This window comes from Chrysemys picta, chromosome 13 (assembly GCF_011386835.1).
Source record: "Chrysemys picta bellii isolate R12L10 chromosome 13, ASM1138683v2, whole genome shotgun sequence".
NCBI classification, from domain to species: Eukaryota; Metazoa; Chordata; order Testudines; family Emydidae; genus Chrysemys; species Chrysemys picta.
The window spans coordinates 11,990,352-12,000,955 of NC_088803.1; the positions used below are offsets into that span (position 1 = coordinate 11,990,352).

At 44.0% G+C, this 10,604-nt stretch overlaps 1 protein-coding gene across 1 annotated transcript; it reads left to right on the top strand.

Annotated features, from left to right (window-relative positions):
• Positions 1-4,453: 4,453 nt before the first annotated feature.
• LOC103306689 (olfactory receptor 226-like) lies at positions 4,454-10,402 on the top strand (the record flags this gene model as incomplete). Its single annotated transcript, XM_065566751.1, has 2 exons — positions 4,454-5,362; positions 10,379-10,402. Coding segments are annotated over exons 1-2 (933 nt in total), but the record flags the coding sequence as incomplete, so codon positions are not given.
• Positions 10,403-10,604: the final 202 nt, after the last annotated feature.

The window sequence follows — 10,604 nt, forward strand, 5'->3', positions numbered from 1 at the left end:
ACATTGGATGGTTGACAGAGGTATGTTACCTCCTTTGGCCCATTTATTTTATCTACATTAATACAACAGGCCCCAACTGAGTTTTGGACACCATTGTGCTAGGCACTGCACAAATTTGTAGTATTAGACTGTCTCTGACTTGGAGAGCTTACAATGGAAATAGACAAGGCAGATGAAAAGTGGGAGGGGAAACAAAATGACTTGCATAAGATCATTGACAGACCCAGGACTAGAACCTGGACCTCTTGATGCTTAGACCCAGTCAGCATTTATTAGACCAATTCCTCCAGCTGACCCTAAGTCTAGTGGTACAGCTAGCATATTTCACAACCTTAACTCTGCTTCCCCTCAAGCTACTTTTCTCTACACATATGTTTCCCAAACTGCCCTGCTCCCAACACCACCCATTTCAGGTGTTTGGTATAGTGTTGTTTTGTTTTGAGAGGCGTTCAGTTAGGTAAAGGGAGTGATGGGACTCTGATATCTCCAGAAGTAAGTTGGGATTTTATGAAGAGAAACCAAAAAAAAAAAAAAAAAACCACCAGAAAATTCAAGGGCATAGAAACAAACAGTGTATGAAATGACACGTGGAGAGGCCTTCTACTTTTAGAGAAAAACAGGATTGTATATCTTATTTTAAGCCCATTTAATAACACAACACTAACTATGGAACCTGTATCAGGCACTTCCATAATATCAGAAATGATACAGAAAATTGTTTATTTGTTGGACTCTACATAGAACTGATGAGGCATCAGGAATGCCGTAGAGGAGCCTATGAACTTCCTTCTCTGGGTGATGCATCATTAACTGGTTGTTACATGAAATAGAAAATATATTTGAGAGGGGAAAAAGATGAATCACCCAAAGAAGGGAGGAAGAAGGAAAGAGTTAAAACTGATAATGTAGAGGTAAATAAAGCCAAAATAACCAACAGATGTGGTTAATTTAAAAAGAAATCCATTGAAAAAATGTCCACACGTCTCCTCACTCTAAGCCCCAATGCAATGATGTATCTGGGAACAGAAGCCCTTTGTCTCCATCTAATGGTGAGATCAGTGATTGCGCTCCAGCGCCCGCTTTCCCCTGGGAAAGCCTCAACCCCTGGGCACATTCCAGCACTTCCTCACCTGGCTGCTGCCTCGCAAACCTGCTTTGTGCATATTGACAACTGCTGGATAATGCCAACATTTAGCTGGCAACTGAGGGAGCTGCTAATAAGCGGGTTCTATGGTACATTGAAATTAATGGGAGTTAGGCACCTCTATACCTTCAAAAATCTGGCCTGTAGGAACTTAGATGTCCTGATAAATACTAGCAGACTGAAAACCGAAATATTTGTGAATAGGCTGGGATTATCAAAGCTGTCGGAGTTAAGTGCCTGAATCTCATTGAAATTTAGTTGGGTACCTAACTCCCTTAGGCTCCTTTGCAAATCCCAGCCTCAATGATTTGGATCAAAGCTCCTTCCTCCTGACCACACACCTTCCATTAGGGAAGGGGGGCTGTATGGTGGGGACTGATTAATGGAGGTGGTGGCAGAGGGATCTTCCCTCCTCCCCTCCCCCCCCCAGTGCTCGACCCTCTGGGAGATGTGATCTGAGCAGCTGTATCTTTTACCACCCACCAGGAGTTGTTTTTCCTGGCTCCACTCAACAAGCAGCTCCGGCTACACTGCTCCCTGTCTCTTCCTCCAAGCAGAGCAGTGGCCAGGCAAGCAGGCAGCCAGGAGAGGTTGAGGAGAGGGTCTGAAGTGGATCCACAGAGGAGCAGCCCCCAGCAGAGGCTCCCTGTGGGTGTGAATCTTTGGAAACTTGTTAGCACCACAAGCGAAGGCTCCCGGGGTGGAATCATGCCCCTGTTGAACTCAGTGGGAGTTTTGTAATTGACATCAACTGGGCCTTGAATTAGGCCTCTAGGGCCACTGGAAGATGGGGAGGAGTCGACCCTGCCAAGCTTAAATCAGTCCGTAAGGAGAGCTCACCCAATCTTGTCTATGCAGCACCGCGGGGGAATACCACTCCCCTAGCCTGACCCAACTCCAGGTCTCTGTTTGGTTTTTCTCCAAAGGATATTTTCCTCCCTCCTTATTTTTTTTTTGCCCTGATCAATTATTTGGATCAAACATCGGGGAACAAACAGCTATTTCGGGGTATCATCTGTCTTCACCTCCTATTCTCAAGTATGTAGCATTTGTTTGCAATACATCCATTAGTGAGTTTCTTTTTTTCTTTCTCACCATATTGCTTTTTTTGCTCATTCACCATTTCAAAATGTATTTTTCTCTTTCTTTTGGTTTTATGCTTTCTTTCTTTTCCCCTTTCTTCCTTTCACAATTTCTTTCTTGTTTTCTTGCTTTTGTGCTTTTGCTCTTTCCTCTGCACAACTTTCAGACAATTCAATGGGAAACTCACAAAAAGAACCTTGTGATTCAATTAGGTCGGGCAAGAGAAATAACATGCTCAAATTATTATTTCTTTCATCCTTTCAATAATTTCATTTTTTTAAAATGATTTCACTAACAATTTAAATCATTGCCTTTTTTGTTCTGATTTGGGACAGGAAACATTTCAAAATCTCAAATTTGTTCACAGGATGGAAAATCTATTTTCTGACCATCTCTCCCCAAAGCACCCATCACCTTTAAAAATATTGACCATGAATGTCTGATCCTTGTTTGAATCATACAGGGTTGTTGGCCTCAGTGGGTATATTTACACTGCAATGAAAGAGCTGTGGCTGGCCTGGGTCAGGTCTTATGAGGCTTGGGCTGGGGGCACTATACAATTGAAGTGTAGATGTTTGGGCTCAGGCTGGAGCCTGGGGTCTGAGATCTCAGAGCCCAGTTCTGCAGCCTGAGTCCTGCAAGCTTACCTCATGATTTTTTTAATTGTAGTGTTGACATTCTCAGTGATATCTGATAGATTCATAGTGTTAAATCCTGGCTCTGTTCAAGACACAGGAAGTTCTGCAGTTGGCTTCAATGGGACCAAAATATCATCCAGAGATTTTGAACCATTATGGTCACTTAGTCTAACCTGCAGCCAGCCAAAAACAATAGATTTGAGTGGGAAGGAACAACCTCTGCTTATCAATGGGGTGTTAGCTCCAAGTCCTGTTGTTTGGGGTCTGTGCCCCACCACGAGTGTCTGTATGTGGCAAAAAGGGAAAAATGGCCTAGCCCACTCCAGCTGCTGGGGTAGGTATTCAGGAGACACCTTAGCGGCCATCTTCCCTTCTCCACGAAGGGGGCTAGAAGTGGGACCCTGCTACTTTCTTTGGGAGCCAGGAGATGTAGGTTTCATTCCCACCTGCAACACTGATCAGCTCTATGACCTTGTTCAAGTTGTTTTTTTCCTTCTGACCTATATAGATGTGGGGATTTTAGGGGAAGGGACAGTCTCTTACTACATCTCTGTGCAGGACCAGAACAACAGGTTCCTCATTTTTGTTAGTGGCCTCTAAGTGCCACTGAATTACAATAATAATAATAAATAATAATCCTGGTTGAGATTTTCCAAGATGCCTAGGGAACTTAGATGCTAAGATCAGTCATTTAAATTGGTATTGGGTATCCAAACATCCTAGTTGGCTTTGAAGAACTCAGAAGATCCACGTCCAAAACAGGAATTATTTTTAGAGATGGTCAAAAAATGCTCAAACATAATGAATGTTATGTTAATTTCCTGGGTTTGACATGGAGCCATTTTTCATTTGTCTCTGAAAATACTTGTGTTATATTTTAATCAACATGGTTCTCGACATTTGTCTTAATTTTTATTTTCATTTCCCCAAAAGCCAGTTTTCATTTAGTAAAAAAAAATTGAGAATCATCTCAATTAAAAGTAATCTTGTGGAGAAATGTCATGAACAAAGGAAACATGCTGACAATTATTCATGAACATTTTCAGAATAGGAAAAAAAGGCCAATTGCTTTAACTTGGGCTAGATTTTCAAAGGTGTTTTCACACCCTAAAGATAAAAATAAGTGCTCATTGGGATTTTTAAAAGCAACTATGTGTCTAGCTCCAATTGATTTCCATGGGAGTTAGGCACCTAGGCCCAGATTTTTAAAAACATTCAAAATTAATAGGTGCTGTCACATAGATGATTTTGAAAATCCCACTAGGTACCTATCTACATCTTTAAGTATCCAAATATCTTTAAAAATATGACCCCAGGTGCTTAACTTAGTCACTTTGATGCAAATGTGTGTGCCACTACATGCCAATCTATATCTTTAGGTGCTGAAATACCTTTGTAAACCTGGCCCATTATTTTTTTATTAATAATATTAGTATTATTTAATTCTGACCAGCTCTAATTATTTGCATGGCTTTTCGAGTCCCAGTCCCTGTGACAAAGCCATCAATACTGTGTTGACATGCAGTCACATTTCTAACACCTGTGTCTCTCCTCCAGATTGAATAACAACAGGGCCAGGACCTCCAGCATGCACTGGGCCAACCAAAGTCATGTGACCGAGTTCATTCTGGTGGGTTTCCCTGGCATCCTGGAGCTGCAGCTCCTGCTCTTCTTGATGTTCCTTCTGGCCTATGCACTGACAGTGATAGAGAATATGGTGATCATCATGCTAATCTGGGCTAACGTCCCACTCCACAAGCCCAAGTACCTCTTCCTGGGGAATCTCTCTTTCCTGGAGATATGGTACGTCTCAGTCACGGTGCCCAAGATGCTATTGAGCTTTGTAACAAAAAGGAAAAGCATCTCCTTTATTGGGTGTATGGCCCAGCTCTACTTCTTCCTGGCCTTGGCTTGCACTGAGTGTGTCCTCCTGGCCGTCATGGCCTACGACCGCTACGTGGCCATCTGCAACCCGCTGCGCTACTCAGCCATCATGAGCCAGACTCTCTGCATCCACCTGGTGGCTGGGTCCTGGCTGAGTGGCTTTCTCATCTCCATGTGGAAGGTCCTCTTCATCTCGCGTCTGACCTTCTGTGGGGCCAACATCATCAACCACTTCTTCTGCGACGTGTCACCGCTGCTCAACCTGGCCTGCACCGACATGTCACTGGCAGCATTTGTGGACTTCCTGCTGGCCCTGCTCATTCTCCTGGGGCCTCTCTCCATTACTGTGGCCTCTTACATCTGCATCATCTCTACGGTTGTGCGCATCCCCTCAGCCAAGGGGCGACAGAAGGCCTTTTCTACATGTGCCTCCCACTTGCTGGTGGTCACCATCTTCTATGCTTCCTCCCTCTTCATCTATGCCAGACCTCGGGCCATAAGTTCCTTTGACTCCAACAAGCTGGTGTCTGTCATCTACACAGTTCTGACACCCCTCTTCAACCCAGTCATCTATTGCCTGAGGAATGAGGAGTTCAAGGACACCCTGAGGAAAACAGTGCTTGGCATAAAAGTCTTCTCCTTGTCTGCGACTTTCCAAGATGGTCTAAGGGATTCCCATTTTTTAACTCACTAATATCCTGTGGCAATGAGTTCCACAGGTCAGAATGATTTTTATCTATTAGACTTCCATCAGACCACAGTGAATTCCATTTAATGGACCCATGATATCATACTTGAGGGCTACGGTGGTCTGGGATTTCAAAGAGGGGCTAAGGTAATAGGTGCCTAATGCCCATTCTTTAGCTCAATACCAGTTCAGATCAATTTAACCTGCATTGAAGTATTATGGTTTCTTGAACTGAACTGAAATTATTTGTTTCATGTCTGGTGGGCCAGATTTTTAAAGGTGACTAATGGTATTTTAAAAATCCATGGAAATGAGTGTGAATCGGGCACATAGATGCTTTTGAAAATTTCATTAAGTGCCTTAATACCTTTAAAATGCTCTCCTTTTGACATGAGACACCATCTGCCTCAGGTGTAACAGTGCCACATGGTAGTTGTAGTTCAGGTCTTTCAGTCGTAATTCTTCTTTATGGGCCACGCTTCTTGGCTGATTTACATCTCCAGACCAGTGTGTTGCATCATAGCAGTCACATGACTGTGTTGCATCATGGGAGATGCAATCCAGTCACGAAGGATGAAGTGACGGCTTGAGGCTGCAGTTTATTGTCCAACTGACCCAAAATAAAACATGTCACCATTTCCCAAACTGCTTTTTTTCCCCTGCATTTTTCAGTTCACAAAAAAATATGAATCATTCAACTTTTGGACCCAGTTTGGGTCATAGAAACATAGAATCATAGAATATCAAGGTTGTAAGGGACCACAGGAGGTCATCTAGTCCAACCCTTTGCTCAAAGCAGGACCAATCCCCAGCTAAATCATCCCAGCCAGGGCTTTGTCGAGCCTGACCTTAAAAACCTCTAAGGAAGGAGATTCCACCATCTCCCTAGATAACTCATTCCAGTGCTTCACCACCCTCCTGGTGAATTTTTTTTCCTGATATCCAACCTAAACCTCCCCCACTGCAACTTGAGACCATTACTCCTTGTTCTGTCATCTGGTACCACTGAGGACAGTCTAGATCCATCCTCTTTGGAACCCCCTTTCAGGTAGTTGAAAGCAGCTATCAAATCCCCACTCATTCTTCTCTTCTGCAGACTAAACAATCTCAGTTCCCTAAGCATCTCCTCATAAGTCAGGTGCTCCAGCCCCCTAATCATTTTTGTTGACCTCCGCTGGACTCTTTCCAATTTTTCCACATCTTTCTTGTAGTGTGGGGCCCAAAACTGGACACACGTCCCTCGATCTGTTGGCAATGCCCCTACTTATACAAGCCAAAATGCTGTTAGCCTTCTTGGCAACAAGGGCAACCTGTTGACTCATATCCAGCTTCTCGTCCACTGTAACCCCTAGGCCCTTTTCTACAGAACTGCTGCCTAGCCATTTGGTCCCTAGTCTGTAGCAGTGCATGGGATTCTTCCGTCCTAAGTGCAGGACTCTGCACTTGTCCTTGTTGAACCTCATCAGGTTCCTTTTGGCCCAATCCTCTAATGTGTCTAGGCCCCTCTGTATGCAGGTCTGTTGCATCTTACGCTGGGGTTACGTTCCGCAGTCAGCGCGTAAAGCGAAAATCACGTATAGTCAAAATTACATTGAGTGTAATGGCGTGCGGAATCGCCCGCACTACAGGCACAGTATTAAAATTGTTATTTTTCTCTTTTTTTTTTTTTGCCGACCGCGTAAATCTGAAATCGCACATGTTAAATGCACGTAAGATGCGACAGACCTATACTATCCCTACCCTCCAGCGTATCTACTACTCCTCTCAGTTTATTGTCATCTGCAAACTTGCTGAGAGTGCAGTCCACACCATCCTCCAAATCATTAATGAAGATATTGAACAAAACCGGCTCTAGGACCAACCTTTGGGGCACTCTGCTTGATACCAGCTGCCAATTAGACATGGAGCCATTGGTCACTATCTGTTGATCCTGACAATCTAGCCAGCTTTTTATCCACCTTATAGTTCATTCATCCAGCCCATACTTCTTTAACTTGATGGCAAGAATATTGTGGGAGACCGTATCAAAAGCTTTGCTAAAGTCAAGGAATAACACACCCACTGCTTTCCCCTCATCCACAGACCCAGTTAGCTCCTCATAGAAGGCAATTAGGTTAGTCAGGCATGACTTGCCCCTGGTGAATCCATACTGACTGTTCCTGATCAGTTTCCTCTCCTCTAAGTGCTTCAAAATTGATTCCTTGAGGACCTGCTCCATGATTTTTCCAGGGATCGAGGTGAGGCTGACTGGCCTGTAGTTCCCCAGATCCTCCTTCTTCCCTTTTTTAAAGAAGGGCACTACATTAGCCTTTTCCCAGTCATCTGGGACATCCTCCGATCACCACGAGTTTTCAAAGATAATGGCCAATGGCTCTGCAATCACATCCGCCAACTCCTTTCGCACCATCAGATGCAGCGCATCCAGCCCCATGGATTTGTGCTCATCTAGCATTTCTAAATAGACCCGAACCACTTCTTTCTCCACAGAGGGCTGGTCACCTCCTCCCCATGATGTGCTGCCCAGTGCAGTAGTCTGGGAGCTGACCTTGTTTGTGAAGACAGAGGCAAAAAAAGCATTGAGTACATTAGCTTTTTCCACATCCTCTGTCACTAGGTTGCCTCCCTCATTCAGTAAGGGGGCCACACTTTCCTTGACTTTCTTCTTGTTGCTAACATACCTGAAGGAACCCTTCTTGTTACTCTTAACATCTCTTCCTAGCTGCAACTCCAAGTGTGATTTGGCCTTCCTGATTTCACTCCTGCATGCCTGAGCAATATTTTTATACTCCTTCCTGGTCATTTGTCCAATCTTCCACCTCTTGGAAGCTTCTTTTTTTCTGTTTAAGATCAGCAAGGATTTCACTGTTAAGCCAAGCTGGTCACCTGCCATATTTACTATTCTTTCTACACATCAGGATGGTTTGTTCCTGCAACCTCAATAAGGATTCTTTAAAATACAGACAGCTTTCCTGGACTCCTTTGCCCCTCATGTTATTCTCCCAGGGGATCCTGTCCATCAGTTCCCTGAGGGAGTCAAAGTCTGCTTTTCTGAAGTCCAGGGTCTGTATTCTGCTGCTCTCCTTTCTTCCTTGTGTCAGGATCCTGAACTCGACCATCTCATGGTCACTGCCTCCCAGATTCCCATCCACTTTTGCTTCCCTACTAATTCTTCACGGTTTGTGAGCAGCAAGTCAAGAAGAGCTCTGTCCCAGTTGGTTCCTCCAGCACTTGCACGAGGAAATTGTCCCCTACACTTTCCAAGAACTTCCTGGATGTCTGTGCACTGCTGTATTGCTCTCCCAGCAGATATCAGGGAGATTAAAGTCTCCCATGAGAACCAGGGTCTGCAATCTAGTAACTTCTGTTAGTTGTCGGAAGAAAGCCTGGTCCACCTCACCACCTGGTGTGGTGGTCTATAGCAGACTCCCACCACGACATCACCCTTGTTGCTCACACTTCTAAACTTAATCCAGAGACTCTCAGGTTTTTATGCTGTTTCATACCAGAGCTCTGAGCAGTCATACTCATCTCTTACGTACAATGCAACTCCCCCAGCTTTTCTGCCCTGCCAGTCCTTCCTGAACAGTTGATATCCATCCATGATAGTACTCCAGTCATATGAGTTATCCCACCAAGTCTCTGTTATTCCAATTACATCATAGTTCCTTGACTGTACCAGGACTTCCAGTTCTCCCTGCTTGTTTCCCAGGCTTCTTGCATTTGTGTATAGGCACTTAAGATAACTCGCTGATCGTTCCGCTTTCTCAGTATGAGACAGGAGTCCTCCACAAACGTTTTCCTGGCAGGACAGAAATTCTGATATTGACTAAGCTCTATTTCAGACCTTGGTGGATGCCCCCACCCACAAACATGTACACTCCTAATTCAGACGAGATATTACACTACTGCAGAAAGCCGTCTCTGAGGTAGTCTGGTGACCAGGCTATGAAGTGACTGTCTCAAGGCTAGGGAAATACTCCAGTTCTCAATTAGACTAGATAAAATGATAGCAAATTTCAAGAGAATTTAGATACCTTAACATAGCATAAGACAGACAGAGAGTTAAAAATGAGACTTTCTTTAAAGAAAATGCTAGTTAACCTGTGAAGAATCTAGAACCTGTGAAGAACCTGTTATTGCACTTGCTATTATTGCTAATAATAATCTTCATAACACTATTTTATGGCTCTTTCAGATATATAATAAGAAACACTTCATCTGAGACCTTCCGTAGTATTTTTTGTTCCAGCTGAATAGCTGATATTGCTTCTACACCTTCTGGGATTTCAACACTGTGCTAAGGTGAATATTGAATCTTTTACTATCATTGTAAAATAGTGGTCTGTGTATTTGCTCTTTTCTTTGTGCCTTTCCAAACAATCCCCTTTGTGCTTTTTTCCCAAGCTGCCCCTCACACAGAGGAGTCTATCCTTATAATCAGCCACAAAGCTACCTCATTATCCACCTGCAAATCCCTCCTTGAAACTCTCCTTTGCTGTGATGCCAAAAAAAAACTTAATAGTGGCGTGGTTGCTGGTGTCCTGACATCACTGCCAGTCATTCTGACCTGGACTGTCTCATCGTCTTCTTGTACTCCACCATCTATCCATCCATCTCCATCTGTTGACTCTTTGTTTCCTTGTACTCCCCCATCTATCGGTCTCCAACTTTTGTCCCATGTAATTGTAAGCTCTTTGGCGCAGGGACTGTATTTCTGTTCTGTGTTTGTACAGTGGTCCATGACTAGATTTCCTAGGCACTACCACAAAAACAAGAAATGTCTTTCTTTCTTTCTTTCTTTCTTTCTAAAAACCGTGCTCTAGTTTAAGCACAAGTTATTGAGATTAGTGGAGGAATCATAGGCAAACTCTCTGCCCTGTGTTATACAGCACTGGCTCTCAACCTTTCCAGACTACTGTACCCCTTTCAGGAGTCTGATTTGTCTTGTGTACCCCCAAATTAGAGGATTGGGCCAAAAGAAACCTGATGAGGTTCAACAAGGGCAAGTGCAGAGTCCTGCACTTAGGACGGAAGAATCCCATGCACTGCTACAGACTAGGACCGAATGGCTAGGCAGCAGTTCTGCAGAAAAGGACCTAGGGGTTACAGTGGACGAGAAGCTGGATATGAATTGACAGTGTGCCCTTGTTACCAAGAAGGCTAACAG